The sequence below is a fragment of the Culicoides brevitarsis genome, chromosome 3 (assembly GCF_036172545.1).
Source record: "Culicoides brevitarsis isolate CSIRO-B50_1 chromosome 3, AGI_CSIRO_Cbre_v1, whole genome shotgun sequence".
Classification (NCBI taxonomy): Eukaryota; Metazoa; Arthropoda; class Insecta; order Diptera; family Ceratopogonidae; genus Culicoides; species Culicoides brevitarsis.
The window spans coordinates 1,085,832-1,105,378 of record NC_087087.1 but is presented as its reverse complement, the minus strand read 5'-3'; the positions used below and the strand labels follow the sequence as shown (position 1 = coordinate 1,105,378).

The window sequence follows — 19,547 nt, the reverse complement described above, 5'->3', positions numbered from 1 at the left end:
ATTTTTATTTTAAAATTTTTTATTTCAATTTTTTAAGTTTTTTTTCTTCATTAATATTTTTCCCTATTTTTCAATGTTTTTTAACTTTACATTTTAATTTTTTTTTAATTTTATTGATATTTTTTTTTAAATAATATTTATTAATTTTATTTTTTTTACTTTTTATTTTTTTACTTTTTTATTTTTTTTAATATTTCTACATTTAATTTTTTTCTGTTTTCAAAAAAAAAATAAAAATATTTTTGTAATTTTTTTTAAATTTTTTTAAATAGTTTTTCTTCATTAAAATGTTTTTCTCTATATTTCAAATTTTTATTTTTTTTAAAAATATTTATTTCTTCATTTAAAATTTTATTTTATTTTGAAAAAATTTTTTTTTCTATTCTTCCAATTTTTTTTAACTTTTTTTTAATTTTTTAAAATAATATTTCTTTATTTAAAATTTTTTTCCTCTATTTTTCCAATTTTTTTTTGTTTTTTTTAACTTTTTATTTTATTTTTTTTAACATAATATTTCTTCATTTAATTTTTTATGTTTAATTTAAAAATATTTTTCATTAAGTTATTTCATTATTTTTTCAAAATAATTAAAAATATTTAATTATTTTAATTTTTTTCTTTTTTTTTCACTTTTTTGAACTCACAATTTTTTTTTTAATATTATTTATTTTTAGTTTTCAACACGTAATTCATACAAATTTTCACTTCCAAATCCATCCTTGTGCCAAATCGATCGAAATTTACACTTCCAAAACACTACAAAATAATCGAAAATTCCTTTTCCTGCAAAGTTCTTTGAATTTAATTCACGCCAAAACCCAATAGTAAACTTACAATGGTAAATGATGAGAAAGGAGACTTTATCTCGAAAGCCCAAAAGATATTAATTTCATGATGACATTTGCGGTGACATTGTGCTATGTGCTGTTTGTCCCTCCATTCACCCCAAAATAATAATTTAAATACATTGAAACGAAAATTTCAATTGCTTCAAATTCCCCAAACACGAAAATTCCTAAACCCAAAAATCTAAACTTGTCGACTATAAAATATCGTCGAGATATCCGAAAAGCACTAAATCAGTTGTAAAAACAATTCATCAAAATTACACCATTACCAACGTCGCTCCGTCGACCATTCGTTGCCGACATCATAGACCAAAAATTTGAATTTTGCCGTATTTTATGGGTGCAAACTCCGAATGGAAAGGAAAATTCATTAGATTTTATTAACCGCAATAACTTTTTGAATGACGGTTTCTTGATGTTTCACTTTTTTGTCGGAGTGTCGGAGACAAAAATGCCGCAAAAACATCAGAAATAAATCAAATTTGCCTACTTTTTATGAGGCAGTTAAAATTTTTTGCTTAGTTTTGTTTTTTTGACATACGAAAAAAAAAAACATGAGTGACGTGAATTGAACAAAAAAGGGTCCAATCATAGTAACACTTTCATTAATAAAACTGCAAGTAATGCGTATCCAGGGCAGTCAATCAACAATTGTTGAATCGATAGAGGAACGTTTGTTGTTGCATCTGATTAGAAACTTGCAGCAGTAATTAGTGTTAGTTCGTCGGTTGTGAAGAAAAGTCGAGCGCATTAGAAAAAAAAAATTTTTTTTTTGAAAATATCGATCGCTTGACATCATGAGCGAGGAAAAGAAGAAAGAAAAGGAGGATGATCCTCGGTTGGAAATTGTGCGTTCATTCGTGCTCAAATCGCATCGTTTGAAACTCGAACGATGGCAAAAGTTAGTCGGCAATGACGAATATCGGGTAAGATTTCGTGTCAAAATCGAGCTCAATGAACATTTTTCGTTGCCTTTTTTCAGAACATCATCTACAATTGGCTCAACACACCATCCATTAAGCAACTTGTCATATCGAATAACGTCGGAAATTTGGCTGCCTCGTACAATGCGCCGGCAATTCACAAACAAAAGATTAGCTATTTCGCGAAAAAGGGAGAAATTGAGTTGACACTCGAAAATATACGAACCGTAAGTTTTTTTTTCAAAAAAAAATTGGTTCGATCAAAAAAAAATATTTTTTTTATTTTAGAGTCTTTTGATTGGAGAAATGTCTCCAAAGCCCATTGATGATTTGGCGATAATGATTGACAATTTGTACTATCCGTTACTTACAAACCCGTTGAATCAAAAAGGATGGACCGAGACAATGTCGAAAGATATGGAAAGTCATTTACAGGAGTTACGAAACACGATTGCTGAGGTAAAATAATTTTCTGAATCGTATGGAAAAGCTAAAAATACATTCGGGTGTAAACTTACAGGTGCGTGGTAACATAATTAATCAAACTTTACTACCGATGCCAATCATTATTGACAAGGTCATGCAAATACAGACAGAAATTGCACTTGGGTGAGTATAAAAACATGAAAATATTTTTCAATCTATTTTTACCTTCAATTTTTCATGAAAAATTTTCTTATTGACTTTCTTTAAATTTTATTAAATAGTAAAATTTTATGAAAATTATTTTTTTTTTATTTTTTTATCAAAATAGTCTCAATAGTAAAAATTAAAAAAAAAATTAACAATATTTTCGAAAATTTATTTAAAAGTAGAAAAAATTAATTTAAAAGTGAAAATAACAAAATTTAATATTTTTTTTTAAATTTTCAAAAATTATTTTTTTTTAAATTTGAAATTTTTAAGTGAAAATAACAAAATTTATTAATTTCTTTTTTTATAATTTTTAAAAATTTTTTTTTTTTTTTTTAACTTTGAGTTTTTTTTTTAAAATAATAAAATTTTTAATTTTTTTTAAAACAAATGTTAAAAATTATTTTTTTATTTTTTTTTTTTTTAAAATTTTGAGTAAAATAACAAAATTTTTTTTTTTTAAATTTTCGAATAAATTTTTTTTTAAATTTTCAGAATTTTGAGTAAAAATAACAAAATTTCATAATTTTTTTTTTAATTTTTTAAAATTATTTTTTTCAATTTTTTTATTTATTTTTTCATGATTTTTGGGTAAAATCTAAAAAATCATAAAAATTTTTTTTTTAAAACTGTTTTTTTTTCAATTTTAATATTTTTTATTTCATGTAACTTTTAATTTTCTTTTTCAGGCACACTGACACAATCGACATGAAAATGAAAAACTCTCTCGAAGGAATTGTCATAAAATGGGCAACGCAAATCGACGCTGTCTTAAAGGAGGATTCCTCATCATTATTCGACAACAACAAGCAACCCGTTCCTTTTGACGAAATAAACTTTTGGCAAAGTCGTTTAAAAAACTTGGAAAATATCTACGAGCAACTTACGGATCCACGTGTTAAAGCTGTCGGCGTTGTTTTGCAATCCATTAATTCCGTGTACTTTACATCCTTCAGTCAAACCTTCAAAAATGTTGTAGCAACGTTGCACGAAGCACGCGATATTACATTGTACTTGAAACCGATGGAAAAGTACTTTGACGATTTTGAGACACTCGAATTTTTGGATTTGTATCCGACAATTTTACCGATGCTGCATTGTGTGTGTCTCGTATGGGCTAATTCTCGTTATTATTGCAAGAACTCCCGAATGGTTGTAATGTTCAAAGTTATTCATAATATGTTGATTTCCGCTGCTTCAAGAGCTTTGGATCCTGATTCCTTGTTTCAAGGCGAACCATATGAAATTTTGGCGAAAGTTGAGAAAGTTATTGAAATGTTGGAGCATTATCGCGAGCAATATCACGAACACAAAGCAAAACTCAAGGAATATGAAATCCCGGAATCAACCCCGATTTATTGGAGTTTTCGTCCGAAAGATATTTTTGAACGTTTCGATGCTTTTGTGACACGTTTGTCGCATGTTCGAGGCATCCTGATGACAGCAGATGATTTTATGAAGTTGGAACGTGTTGAAATCGGAGGATTGAAAGGACGAACAATCAGTCGAAAGATTCAAGAAATCTATCATGAGTTCGCCGATAAGATCTACAAAGGATGGCGTGAACTTAAATTCGATCCTCTTAACGTTGATCCCCGTCAAAAGCATTTCGAACGCGAATTACGAGTTTACACGGAGAAAACTGACGTTCTTGAACTCAAATTAGCAGTTCAATTTCGTCAAGCATTCGAAGATTGCTCAAACTTGGATCAACTAATCAAATTAGTTCATGTTCTCGGAAGTTTGTTAAGTCGTCCTTTGATCTCCAAACAAGTTAGTGAACAACTTCTCGGATTAATTTTCCTCTTCAACAACGATTTGGATATGGTTAAGGATTGTTTCGACAAAGGCATGCAAAAATATCAAACAGAAGGCTTAAGTGCTGTGCCTGTTGACGACGCATATCCTCCTGTTGCCGGAACTCTTATGTGGTTATATAAACTTCGCGCGAGAATCACTCGTCCTGTAACTGATATCGCCATGTTGGAATTCCCCATCTTCGATAACGATCAAGGACGTTACATTTTGTCACGAAAAGATGAGATGCTCGAACTTTTACAATCGTTCGAAACGAAGATCTTCCATGAATGGCGTCAAACTGTACCGAAAACAATTGCTGATGGCATGAACGAACATCTCATAGTTCGCGACGAAAAGAATCTTGTACATCTGAACTTTGTTCAAGCTTTGTCGGATGTTCTGACAGAAGTTAAATACTTGAAAAGCATCGAAAAAGAAGACATCCCAACGGAAGCTCTTGACTTATTTGAACTTAACAACGAATTATGGCATACGAAACTCAGCATCTCTCGTGTCGTTGAATGGTACAATGAAGTTCGAACTAACACGAATGAAGTTGAATTCGCAATCATTGAAGCTGAAGTTGCTGAACTTGATGAATTCATGGAAAAATCAATTTCGGTTGATACTTGGAAGGAATATTCAAAAAGTTATGTCGATGAACTCTATTCAAAAGTTAAAGATTTGAACATGAGAGTAAAGAAATCACACAAAAACATCAAAGATCTTCAAGAAAACATTCGGAAATACGGAAGACTTCCTTTGTACGAAAGAAGAGACTTGAAATCACTCATTGTTTTAGATGATCGTGAACAACGTTTGGCACGAAGATCCAACAATTGCAAAGAAACACGAGAACTAATCACTAAAGTGATGGATGAAAACTTCCGTCTTTTGTTCAACCATCCTTTGATCGTTGAAGAAACCATTGAAGAACCTGTTCTTGAAGTAAAATCATCAAAAATGTCAAAAATGAGCATTGAATCAAAGAAATCATTGGTTGACAAAAACTTTTCAAAAGAATCTCAAACAGGATCATCCTTAACTGAAATCAAAAAATCCAAAAGTGAAGAAATCTTGAAAAAAACTGAAAAAGAAGTTGAACTGTACTTACCTTATGAAGAGTACATGGATAAACTCGTTGGCGACGAAGTGATGGATGCGATTCGAACAAGTGTGAAATACATCAAATTCGAGATGGAAAATCGGCATGAACGAAATGTACCAATTTTTGAGGTTAAAATGGATTTACAACTTGACAGAGTTGTTTATCTTCCCGCTTTGGATTTGAACTACAAGAAATTCAGTCTAATCGCTCTTGTTGAAGATCTTCTCATGGATATTTATGAGATGTCTGATGAGATATACCGAATAGTTCAAACTGAAGATGAACCTGAAACCTATGAAAGTCGTCTCCGACAAGAGAAGGAAATTGATGCCATGAAACTTGACATCATCACGAATACGAGACAAACTTCACGTGAAGCTTTGGAGTATTTCAAACTTTATGACAAGTACAGTTACATCTGGTTAGATGACAAAAAAGTGTTTCTCGAACGTTTTTTGCGTTTTGGTAGAGCTTTAACCCCTGATGAAATTGAAACTCTTGACACGAGTGAATCAACTCTCAAAGAAGAGAAAGAAATCACTTTGGCAATGTACAAAAAGCAGATCGACTATTATTACAAATTGTACGATGAAATATCCGAAATTGAACAATCTCATGTTTTTCGAACATGGCTCAATGTCGATATGAAAGGATTCAAATGGGGATTGTTGAATGAAGTGAATCATTGGAACAACATGTTCAAGCAACATTTGGGCAATCAAGTGAGAGATAAACTTCAAGAACTTCAAGATTTTGTAACTGCAACCAATGATGTCTTTGATTTGACACCAAAACTCGAAAGAGATGATTTCGGAAGTTTATTGAAGATTCTTGAAGCTCTAACACAGATCAAAAATCAGGAAATCGCAACTGACAACATGTTTGAACCATTGAAGGAAATCGTGAATTTACTTGCAGAGTACAATGTTGAGTTTGAGGATACAGTTCACAATCAATTCGCTGAACTGCCTGAACTATGGATGCGATTGAAGAAGACAGCACTTCAAACGAGACAAGATATTGCTCCGATTCAAGAATATCAAGTTGGATTGATTCACAAACGGATTCAACTGTTCAACTTCAGGATGACCATCTATCGTGATATGTTCAAAAAGTTGAAGATTTTCCATGTTCCATGTACAAACGCTTATGAAATCTTCGATAAAACTCGTGCTGAACTCGATGACAAACAATCGCAATATTCGGAGCTTGTGACTTCAGCAAATCTCTTTGAACTCGCAAAACCAGAAGAAAAATTGCTGAATTTGTGTGACAGAGAGTTGAAACTTTCGAAGCAAATTTGGGATTTTGTTTATACGGTAGAGTCGTGCGTTGAAGATTGGAAGACGACGCCATGGAAAAAGGTTAATGTTGAAGATTTGGAGCAAGAATGTAAGAAATTTGCAAAGGAGTTGAGGCAATTAGACAAAGATATTCGAGTTTGGGAGCCATATGTGTATGTCACGGATCTCATTACGAATCTGATGGCATCGTTGAAGGCAATTACGTCATTACAAAATCCAGCTATTCGGGATAGGCATTGGACTGAGTTGATGAGAACGACACAGGTAAGTTAATTTTGTGTTAAAAGAAATATTTTTTGATCGAAATTTTTAATGCAAGCTGCATAAAGTTTATGGATTAGATGCGCTGGTTTGTAAAAAATTATCTTTTCTTGAAGGATTTTTAACGAAAAATCTAAAAAAATTTTTTTTTATTTTTCAAATCAAAGTTCACATCAAAAATTAAAAAAAAAATTAAACAAAGAAATTTTCCAACCAAAAATTTTTTTTTTTTAAAAGTGAATTTTCAAAATTTTTGATTTTAAAAAGTTTTTAAAGTGTGATTTAATTTAATTTTTTTTTATTCATTTCATGAGTTCACATCAAAAAATTTTTAAAAAAAAATAAAATTTTTTTAAAAAAATAAAAAAAAAATTTTTTCAAAAAGTGAATTTTTGAAAAATTTTAAAATTTTTCAAATCCGAGTTTACATCAAAAAATTATTTTCAAACAAAAAAGTTTCAACTAATTTTAAAAAATTGAAAAAAAATATTTTAAAAAAATTTAAAATTATATTCAAAAAAAAATAAAAAAAAAAACAATTTTTTTTTTAATTTTTAAAAATGGAAAAATTATTTGTTTTCCATAATGTTAAATCAAAAATTTTTTATTTAAAAAAAAAATTTTTTTTAAAAATTTTTCTATAAAAATTTTTAAAAAAATAATTTTTAAAATTTTTTTATAAAAAAAAAATAAAAATTAAAAAAATAAATAAAATTTTTTAAAAATTTTTATTAAAAAAAATTTTTTAAATTTTTAGGTTCGTTTCAACATGGATACAAAAACAACATTAGCTGACTTGTTAAACCTCAATTTGCACAAATACGAAGAAGAAGTCAAAAACATCGTCGATAAATCCGTCAAAGAAGAAGCCATGGAGAAAGCAATCAAAACTCTCGCATCAACTTGGAAATCTGTCGACTTCGATTGCGACATCCACGAAAGAACTCAACTCAAAATGCTCAAAGTTTCGGAAGAAATAATCGAAACACTCGAAGAAAATTTATCTCAACTCCAAATGTTGCTTGCTTCTAAATTCATTGCCTTCTTTTTCACCGAAATCCAAGATTGGCAAGACAAACTATCAAACACGGATCAAGTTCTCGACTCATTTTTCGAAGTTCAACGAAAATGGATGTACTTGGAGAGCATTTTCATCGGTTCAGAAGACATTCGAAATCAACTGCCCGAAGATTCGAAACGTTTCGATCGAATTGATCAAGAGTTCAAAGCAATTCTCGCACAAATGGTTGCCGATTTGAATGTCGTTAAAGCAACAAATCGCCCAAATTTATTCGAAAAACTCGAATTACTTCAACAAGAATTAATTCAATGCGAAAAAGCGTTGAACGATTATTTGGAAACTAAGAGATTAGCATATCCGAGATTTTATTTCATCTCTTCGGCGGATCTGCTTGACATTTTGGCAAACGGAAATCATCCGGAATTGGTTGCGAGACACTTGACAAAATTATATGACTCTCTCGCAAAGTTAGTTTTTGAGGAAAAAGGAAGTAAAATAGCAAAAGGAATGATTTCGAAGGAAAACGAAGAATATGTCGAATTCAATGGAAAATGCGATTGCAGCGGAAAAGTCGAAAATTGGTTGAATCGTGTCACAGACATTATGCGAGTGACTCTCCATCGATTATTTGACTTGGCTGTCAAAGCTTACGTCGAAAAAGAACGCGATCAATGGTTATTTGACTGGCCAGCTCAACCCGCTTTGTGTGCGACACAAATTTGGTGGACAATTGAGGTAAATCACGCTTTTGACAAGATGGAAGAAGGATACGACAAAGCAATGAAAGAATATCTCGACAAGCATATTCGTCAATTGAAAGCTTTGATCATGTTACTCGTTGGCGAATTGACTCCGGGAGACAGACAGAAGATTATGACAATTTGTACGATCGATGTTCATGCTCGAGATGTCGTTGCGAAGATGATTGAACAAAAAGTCGAGACTTCAAGTGCTTTTCAATGGCAATCTCAGTTAAGACATCGATGGGATGAGGGATTGTCGGATTGTTATGCGAACATTTGCGATGCGCAATTCCGTTATGACTATGAATATCTCGGAAATACGCCGAGATTGGTAATTACGCCGTTAACTGATCGATGTTACATTACGTTGACGCAATCTTTGCATCTTATTATGGGAGGAGCTCCTGCAGGTAAATTTTTTTTTAGTCAAAATTTCATTAAATTCACAAATTTTTATAATTTTTCATAATTTTTTTTGTAAAAAAATTATAATTTTTTGCAAAATTTTTAAAATTTTTTATAATTTTTAAAAAAATTTTAATATTTTTTCATAAAATTTTAACAATTTTCATAATTTTTCGTATAATTTTTTAAATTTTCATTAATTTTTTTAAATTTTTATAAAATTTCAATAATTTCTTACTTTCAGGCCCCGCCGGAACAGGAAAAACTGAAACAACGAAAGATTTGGGACGAGCATTGGGCATTATGGTCTACGTTTTCAACTGTTCTGAACAAATGGATTACAAATCTTGCGGAAATATCTACAAAGGATTGTCTCAAACAGGCGCTTGGGGATGTTTCGACGAATTTAACAGGATTTCCGTTGAAGTTTTGTCTGTCGTTGCTGTTCAAGTGAAAAGTATACAAGATGCCATCAAGGTAAGTGCTGAAAATTGTAAAAATTTGACATGTTTTTAATAAATTAATTAAAAAAATATAAGGGAGAAGAAAAATTTACGATCATTGATCAAGTAAAGGTAACGCGAATTATCAGAATTGTCTGTTTTTCGCTTGGATTTCACTCGCGATTGTAACAAACACGCTCACATTCATCATGAAAAGTCACTTGAAACACAAAAAATGCTTAAAATTTTCATTTTTCTAATTTTTCATTAGCTTTTCATTAAATAAAAATTTTTAAAACAATTTTTTAATGATTTTTTGTTTTTTTCGAAACAGGCTAAAAAGAAAAATTTCAACTTTATGGGAGAACAAATCGATTTGATACCGACAGTTGGTATTTTTATCACAATGAACCCCGGATACGCAGGAAGAACAGAGTTACCTGAGAATTTGAAAGCTCTTTTTCGTCCATGTGCTATGGTTGTTCCTGATTTCGAGCTCATTTGTGAAATTATGTTGGTTGCTGAAGGATTTCAAGAAGCTCGGATGCTTGCAAGGAAATTTATTACGTTGTACACTTTATGCAAGGAGTTATTGTCGAAGCAAGATCATTACGATTGGGGATTGAGAGCTATTAAATCTGTGTTAGTTGTTGCTGGATCGTTGAAAGTAAGCATTTTTATTAAAAATTTGTTAAAAAAGTAAAAAAAGAAAAAGTTAAAGTTTTCAAAATTTTTCAAAAAAAAAAAAAAAAAATAAAATTTTCCATAAATTTTTTATAATTTTTGATAAAATTTTAATAATTTCATAATTTTTCATAAAATTTTTAAAATTTTCATAATTTTTCATAAGATTTTTAAAATTTTCATAATTTCCAAATTTCATAAAATGTTATATCTCTTCATAAAATTTTAAAAATTTTTCATAAAATTTTTTTTTTTAATTTTTATTTTTTTTTAAATTTTTTAGCGTGCTGACAAACCTGACACTCCCGAAGAACATGTTCTGATGAGAGCTTTGCGTGATTTTAATTTACCTAAAATCGTTACTGAAGATGTTCCTGTTTTTCGAGGTTTAATTGGAGATTTGTTCCCGAACATTGAAGCTCGAAGACAACCTGATATGGAATTTGAACGTTTGATCGCCAAATCTGCTTTGGAGCTCGGATATCAACAAGAAAAAGGATTTATTTTGAAAGTTGTTCAACTTCAGGAACTATTTGAAGTTCGACATTCAGTTTTTATCATCGGAAATGCAGGAACAGGAAAAAGCGCCGTTTGGCAAACGCTTCACAAAACATATCACAATCAAAAAGGAACTCTCAAACCTCATTATGACGACTTAGATCCGAAAGCTGTGACAAACGACGAGTTATTCGGGATTATTAATCCAGCGACGCGCGAATGGAAAGACGGCTTATTCTCCGTTGTGATGAGAAATCAAGCTAATATGACGGGAAAAGGATGGAAATGGATTGTGTAAGTCAAAAAAAAATTTTTTTTTGAATAGATTTTAAAAAAAAAATTATGTTTTTAGTTTGGATGGCGACATTGACCCAATGTGGATTGAAAGTTTAAACACTGTGATGGATGACAACAAAGTTCTTACTCTCGCAAGCAACGAAAGAATCGCTTTAACACGTGACATGCGATTACTTTTTGAGATTTCAAACTTACGAACAGCAACTCCCGCCACAGTTTCACGCGCGGGAATTTTATTTATCAATCCGCAAGATTTAGGATGGAATCCTTATGTCGCTTCTTGGATTGAAAAACGCGAAAGCAAAGTAGAAAAGGGAATTTTGCCTGTTTTGTTTGAGAAATACGTGATTCCGTTGTTAGAACACAACGTTCGTTTCAAAAAAATCACTCCAATATCGGAAATAGCTCAACTACAGATGACTTGCTTCTTGCTTGAATGTCTCTTGACGCCAGATAACGTTCCAAATGGATGTCCCAAAGAGTGGTATGAAATTTATTTCTGCTTTGCACTCATTTGGGGTTTCGGATCTGCACTTTTTCACGATCAAATGATCGATTGGCGTAATGAATTTCATAAATTTTGGATGAACGAGTTCAAAAGTGTCAAATTTCCGGCTCAAGGAACAATTTTCAACTATTACGTCGATCGAGAGACGAAAAATTTTCTGCCATGGAACAATTTGGTGCCCGGATATGAGCTCGATATTGATATTCCGTTGCAACAAACGCTCGTACCAACTGCTGAAACAACTCGTTTGCGATGGTTCATGGATCAACTGATCGAGAGACAACATCCCGTTATGTTAATTGGATCTGCGGGTTCGGGAAAAAGTGTTATTGTACAAGATAAATTGAATTCGCTGTCAGATCGTTATGCTGTAACGAATGTTCCTTTCAATTTCTATACAACTTCGGAAATGTTACAAAAAATCCTCGAAAAACCTTTGGAAAAGCAAGGAAGACAATTTGGACCTCCGAAGAATAAATTCATGATTTACTTCGTTGATGACATGAACATGCCTGAAGTTGATGCTTATGGGACAGTAGCGCCTCATACACTCATTCGACAGTTTATGAACTACAAACATTGGTACGATCGCACGAAATTGACGTTAAAAGACATCAAAGACTGTCAATTTGTGTCTTGCATGAATCCAACAGCGGGATCTTTCACCATTGATCCGCGATTGCAACGACATTTTTGCGCTTTTGCTGTTAATTTTCCCTCTGGCGAGCCTTTATATCACATTTACAACTCAATTTTATCGCAACATCTCGCTTCAACGCCAATTCCTCCCTTAAAGCCCTTTTCCAATGCAACGCAGAAGATTTGTCAGCAACTTGTGCAAACGGCTATTACTTTACATAATCGCGTTGCTCAAGCTTTTCTTCCGACAGCGACGAAATTTCATTATATCTTCAATTTGCGTGATTTATCGAATATTTTTCAAGGCATGTTGTGCACAGGAGGCGATGCTGCTCCCGATTCTACGGGATTAATACGACTTTGGATGCATGAAGCAACGCGAGTTTATGCGGATAAACTTACGACGACGGAAGATATTGAGACGTATCATAAAATTATGATTGAAACTGTGAAGAAAGGATTTGAAGAACTTGATGAGAACAAAGTTTTTATGCGTCCTTTGCGTTTTTGGCATTATGCTGATGGACTTGCCGATTCGAAATATATGCCCGTAAGTTTTTTAAAAGTTTGAGTTAAGTTTTCAAATTAAAAAAAAAATTATTTTTTTCGAAATTTTTTTTAATGTCTTTTAGTTGATTCCTTGAAAATTTGAAAATTTTTCAATATTTAAATACGTAAAAAAATACGTAATTTTCATTTTGAGAGCCCATTTGATGGTTTGTAAGCTTGAAATTGATCAAAAGTTATGAAAAATGCCTTTGGATGTCTTTTGGATGGTTCTCAAGCTTGAAAATTGAAAAATAAAAAATACGTAAAAAATACGTAATTTTCATTTTGAGAGCCCATTTGATGGTTTGTAAGCTTGAAATTGATCAAAAGTTATGAAAAATTTGTTTGGATGCCTTTTGGATGGTTCTCAAGCTTGAAAATTGAAAAATAAAAAATACGTAAAAAATACGTAATTTTCATTTTGAGAGCCCATTTGATGGTTTGTAAGCTTGAAATTGAACAAAAGTTAAGGAAAATGTCGTACAGGCAAAATTTCAACAAAAATTTTTTTTTTTGAATTTGAATTGATCAAAAATTATGGAAAATGTCGTAAAGGCAAAATTTTAACAAAAAAAATTTTTTTCTAAAAATTTTAAAATTTTTTTTACAATTTCATTACATTTTTTTTTGTTTTAGGTAAGAGACGAAGAACTTTTGAAACGTCTCATGAACGAAGCCCAACAAAACTACAACGACGAAGTTGGAGACATGAATTTAGTACTTTTTGAAGATGCAATTGGGCACATTTGTCGCATCAATCGCATTTTAGAAGCGCCCCGAGGAAACGCCTTGTTAATCGGAGTCGGAGGTTCGGGAAAACAATCACTTTCACGTCTTGCAGCTTACATCTCAAATTTAGACGTGTTCCAAATTCAGTTGAGAAAAGGTTACGGAATTGGCGATTTGAAAACTGACATTGCTGCAATTTATCTCAAAACGGGATTACGAAATATGGGATTCATGTTTCTCATGACAGACGCTCAAGTTGCTGAAGAACATTTTCTCGTGCTAATTAACGATATGTTAGCAAGCGGAGAGATTTCAGAACTGTTTCCGGATGACGAAGTAGAGAACATTGTGAATGGTTTGCGGAATGAAGTGAAGCAATTTGGGATAATGGATACCAAAGAGAATTGTTGGAAGTTTTTTATCGATCGTGTGAGACGAAATTTGAAGATTGTTTTGTGTTTTTCGCCTGTTGGATCAACTTTGCGTATCAGAAGTCGTAAATTTCCGGCAATTGTGAATTGTACAGCTATCGATTGGTTTCATGAATGGCCCAAAAATGCTTTGGAATCTGTTTCGCAAAGTTTTTTGCAACAATTGGAGATACTTCCGATCGAATTAGTGAAGCCAATTGCGGTTTACATGTCATATGTGCATAACACAGTTAACGAAATGTCCCAAATTTATTATCAAAACGAACGACGATACAATTATACGACTCCTAAATCCTTCTTGGAGCTTATTGCGCTGTACACAAAACTTCTCACAGAGAAAAACAAAGTTTTGAAAGACAGAATTGTCCGTTTAGAGAATGGAGTTCACAAATTACACGAATGTGCGATTCAAGTTGACTCGTTACAAGAACAACTCGCCGAACAAGAAGTTGTTTTACGTGAAAAAAACGCCGCAGCAGATGAATTAATCGTAAAAGTGAAACTCGAGAACGACATTGTTCAAGCAGAGAAAAATGCCGCCGCTGAAGAAGAGAAAAAAGTGAAAATCATCGAAGAAGAAGTAACGGCAAAAGCAAAAGGATGCGAAGAAGACTTGAAAAAAGCTGAACCCGCATTGAGAGCTGCCGAAGCTGCTTTGGATGTCGTCAAAAAGAAAGATATTGACGAAATGAAGAAAATCGCAGCTCCTGTTCCCGTCGTTCAACTCATCATCGATGCGGTTCATGTGTATCTCGACAAAGCTCCCGTACCAAAAGATCGCAGTTGGAAGTCATGTCAACTCATGATGGGTCAAGATCAGTTCCTGAATAACTTGAAAAATTTCGAAAAGAAGAAAATTCATCCCCAAACAGCGAAAGAAGTGAAAAATTTGTTGATGAATCCGATGTTTAATGAAGAAACAGCGTCGAAAGCGTCTCAAGCGTTGCGTGGATTGTGTGAATGGGTTCAAAATATCGACAAATTTTACGATGTTTATTTGGATGTTGAACCTAAAGAACGTGCTTTGGAAAGTGCAAGAGCGGAATTACAATCTGCACAAGAAAAGCTTTCCGTTTTACAGGATAAGATAAAGGTAAATGTGATTTCTGAACAAAATTTTAAAAATAATTAAGGCTGCTCCAAATTTTTTTTCGAACTTTTTGTTCCAAAATTTTTTTTTTTCAAAATTTTATCTTGTCTTGAAATGAGAATTTCTTGTTTAAAATTGATTTCAGAGCAATTCAACTAAAAAAATAAAAAAAAAATTCATAAAAAATTTTTTTTTTAAATTTTGAAAACATAAGTTCAATAATTTTCAAAAAATTATTTTTAGAGAAGAAAATTCTTGTAAAAATATTATTTTTAGTAAAAAAGTTTAAAAAATTAAAAAAAAAAAAAATAATTTTTCATAAAATTTTGTTTTTTTAAATTTTGAAAACATTCAAAAATTAAAAATTATTTTTAGAGAAGAAATTTAATCAGTAAAAATATTAAAAAAAAAAAAAAAAAAATAATTTTTCATAAAAATTTTTAATTTTGAAAACATAAGTTCAATAATTTTCAAAAAATTATTTTTAGAGAAAAATTTAAAAAATTTTTTTTAAAAAATTATGAAAATATACCAAAAAATTGTCGTTTTTGGTAAATTTTTAACTTTTATTTATTTTGATTTTTGACTTTTTAAATGGGGCATGGGACAAAAAGTTCAAAAAATATTTTTTAACAATTTTTTTTTTTAATTTTAATTTTTAGGCCCTCGAAGACAAATTAGCAGTAATTAAAGCTGAATTTGACGCCGCAAAAGAAGAAAAAGATCGTTGTCAAGCTGATGCGGATCGAACTGCTTTCACAATTGACCTTGCAAATCGTTTGGTTAACGGTCTTTCATCTGAAGGCGTTCGTTGGCGTGATTCCATCGATCAACTCAACAAACAAGAAGTCACTCAATTTGGCGATGTTTTACTCCTATGTTGTTTCTTGTCATATGTCGGATGTTTCACGCGTCGATATCGCATCGAATTGCAAGAAAAAATGTGGATACCAACATTTAAGAAGACAAAACCCGCAATTCCGTACAACGATCAAATCGACACACTTTCGTTGATTGTCGATGAAGCTCTTATCGCTTCGTGGAACAACGAGGGTTTACCAACGGATCGAATGTCAGCAGAAAATGCCGCTATTTTGATAAATTCTTCGCGATGGCCTTTGATGATCGATCCGCAGCTACAGGGAATCAAATGGATTAAACAGAGATACGGAAGTTCTTTGGTAGCATTGAGACCTACGGGAAAATATTTGGATGAAATTGAAAAAGCAGTTACAAATGGCGATGTTTTGTTGCTTGAGAACATCGATGAGACATTAGATGCTGTTCTTGATCCCCTTTTGGGACGACAATTGATCAAAAAAGGCACAGTTCTCAAGATTGGCGATCGCGAAGTTGATTTCAATCCAAATTTTCGTCTCATTTTACAAACAAAACTCGCAAATCCTCATTACAAACCTGAAATGCAAGCACAAACGACGTTAATTAACTTCACCGTAACTCGTGATGGCTTGGAAGAACAACTTTTAGGCGAAGTTGTCAAAGTAGAACGACCTGATTTGGAACAGCAACGTTCCCATTTGACACAACAACAAAACGAATTCAAGATTATCTTGAAAGAACTCGAAGATGATTTGCTCAGTCGACTTTCGGCAGCAGGAGAAAACGTTTTAGAAGATGTCGAATTGGTTGAAAGTTTGGAAAAGACGAAACACACAGCAGCAAGTATCACCCAACAAGTCGAAGATTCAAAGAAAACTGCTATTGAGATAGATACAGCACGTGAAAGTTACCGCTCAACCGCAGAAAGAGCTTCAATTTTGTACTTCATCTTGAACGAATTGTACAAAATCAACCCAATTTATCAATTTTCGCTGAAATCCTTCACTGTAGTGTTCAAAAATGCCATTTTAAATACTCCTGCGACGGAAACTCTAACCGAGAGAGTTGTGAATTTGATTGATTCGATCACTTTTGCCGTCTTCATGTACACAAGTCGTGCGTTATTTGAAAAGGATAAACTTATTTTTATGGCTCAGATGGCAATTCAGATACTTTTACAAGCGAAAGAGATACAACAAAGTGAATTAGATTTCCTTTTACGTTTCCCATATATCCCGAACTTGACATCGCCCTTGGATTTTTTGACAAATAATGGATGGGGAGGCATCAAAGCTCTCTCGCAAATGGACGAATTCCGTAATTTAGACAAAGATATCGAAGGTTCAGTCAAACGTTGGAAGAAATTTGTCGAAGCTGAATGTCCTGAACGTGAAAAACTCCCCGGAGAATGGAAAAACAAAAGTGCATTGCAACGTTTATGTATAATGCGATGTTTAAGACCTGATCGCATGACATATGCTGTTAGAACGTTCATTGAAGAGAAATTAGGTACGAAATACGTTGAAGCACGAACAGTTGATTTTGCAAAATCTTTCGAGGAATCCAGTAGTTCAACTCCCATTTTCTTCGTTTTGTCTCCCGGAGTTGATCCTTTGAAGGATGTCGAAGCAATGGGCAAAAAATTAGGCTTCACGACAGATCGGAGGAACTTTCACAACGTTTCGCTCGGGCAAGGACAGGAAATTGTCGCTGAAGATGCGATTGATGTTGCTTCCGTCGAAGGTGCTTGGGTTATTTTACAAAATGTACATCTCGTTGCGAAATGGCTTCCAACGTTGGAAAAGAAAATGGAAGCTGCTGTCGAAAATGCCCATCCTGATTATCGATTATTTATCAGTGCAGAACCTGCGGCATCAGCAGAGTATCATATCATCCCGCAAGGAATTCTCGAATCAGCGATTAAGATAACGAACGAACCGCCGTCGGGGATGTTGGCGAATGTGCATAAAGCATTGGATAACTTCAACCAAGATACGTTAGAGATGTGTTCGAAAGAAACGGAGTTCAAAGCAATTCTTTTTGCTTTGTGCTATTTCCATGCAGTTGTCGCCGAAAGACGTAAATTTGGTCCCCAAGGATGGAATCGCGTTTATCCCTTCAATGTTGGCGATTTGACGATCAGTGTGAATGTTTTGTACAATTATTTAGAAGCAAATAACAAAATTCCGTGGGAAGACTTGAGATATCTATTCGGCGAAATTATGTACGGAGGACATATCACAGATGATTGGGATCGTCGTCTTTGTCGCACGTATTTAGAAGAATTCATGCAACCAGATCTCGTTGATGGCGAATTGTTTCTTTGTCCTCATTTCGTTGCTCCGCCAAATATTGACTATAACGGGTATCATGCGTATATTGACGAAAATCTTCCTGCTGAATCGCCTACTTTGTACTATTTGCATCCAAATGCTGAAATCGGATTTCTTACAACACTTTCGGAGCAACTTTTCAAAACGATTTTCGAATTGCAACCACGTGATGCGGGATCAGGCGGAGGTCAAACAACATCCCGAGAAGACATTGTGAAAGGTCTTATTGAAGATTTCATGGATAAAGTACCCGAAGAATTTAATATTGCTGATTTGAATGCTCGTGTCGAAGATAAATCGCCTTTTATAATTGTCGCGATTCAAGAAGCGGATCGCATGAATATTCTCATGAGAGAAGTACGGCGCTCGTTGCGTGAATTAAATTTGGGATTGAAAGGCGAATTGACAATTACGCCCGATATGGAGGTTCTTGAAGAGAAATTGTTTTACGATCATGTACCGGAGTCATGGACAAAACGTGCATACCCGAGTATGTTGGGTTTGCAATCTTGGTTTGCGGATGTTCAACTTCGTTTGAGAGAACTTGAGCAATGGACAAGCGATTTTCAATTACCGCCGAGTGTTTGGTTGGCGGGTTTCTTCAATCCACAGAGCTTTTTGACGGCAATTATGCAAGAAACGGCACGAAAACGAGGATTTGCCTTGGATAACATGAGATTAAGTTGTGATGTTACGAGAAAATGGAAAGAAGATTTCACGTAAGTTTTGAATTTTTACCCTATGGGTGAAAAAGGGGTCAAATTAACCCCTTAAGCGATCAAATTTACCTCTAAAAAAATAAATTAACCCCTTAAGAGGTAAATTTGATCGTTTAAGAGGAAAATTTGACCCCTTAAGAGGTTAATTTATCAACTTAGGGGTTAATTTCACCCCTTTTTTGTCCATAAGATACATGAAAATGTTCAAAAATGTAACTTTTCTTTCCATTTAGTGCCCCTCCAAGAGAAGGCGCTTACGTTAACGGGCTTTTTATGGAAGGCGCACGATGGGATATCGATAACGGTACAATAGCAAATGCGAGATTGAAGGAATTGTATCCCGAAATGCCCGTAATTTTCATTAAAGCCATCACACAAGACAAAGTAGAGACAAAAGGAATATACAATTGTCCCGTTTATCGAACAAAGTAAGTGAAAAATTAATTTAAAAAAAAATATTTTAATGAAAAAAATTTTTTTAGGATGCGTGGACCTACATTTGTATGGACCTTTGACTTAAAATCGAAAGAAAAACCATCGAAATGGACTCTTGGAGGAGTCTGTTTATTATTACAGGTTTAAAAAGACACCACCGTTGACATATTTATCGAAATTTGAGTGAAATTTATTTATTCTTGTTGTTATAAGTGTCTACTATAATCGAAAAAATATACATAAAAAAAATATTTACTGTTAAAAAATCCACGATAATGACATTTTTTTATTTTATTAACTTTAGTC

General features: G+C 32.9%; 1 protein-coding gene across 1 annotated transcript; it reads left to right on the top strand.

The window, feature by feature from the left end:
- Nucleotides 1–1,645: 1,645 nt before the first annotated feature.
- On the top strand, nucleotides 1,646–19,399 carry LOC134834916 (dynein beta chain, ciliary). The gene is made up of 16 exons (XM_063849722.1): nucleotides 1,646–1,774; nucleotides 1,831–1,998; nucleotides 2,060–2,230; nucleotides 2,292–2,380; nucleotides 3,094–6,880; nucleotides 6,936–6,965; nucleotides 7,635–9,051; nucleotides 9,291–9,523; nucleotides 9,586–9,621; nucleotides 9,824–10,156; nucleotides 10,457–10,965; nucleotides 11,024–12,665; nucleotides 13,301–14,917; nucleotides 15,577–18,806; nucleotides 19,040–19,234; nucleotides 19,289–19,399. Exons 1-16 carry the CDS (start codon nucleotides 1,646–1,648, stop codon nucleotides 19,386–19,388), a joined length of 13,686 nt encoding a protein of 4,561 aa, XP_063705792.1. The 3' UTR covers nucleotides 19,389–19,399.
- The last annotated feature ends 148 nt before the right edge of the window (nucleotides 19,400–19,547 follow it).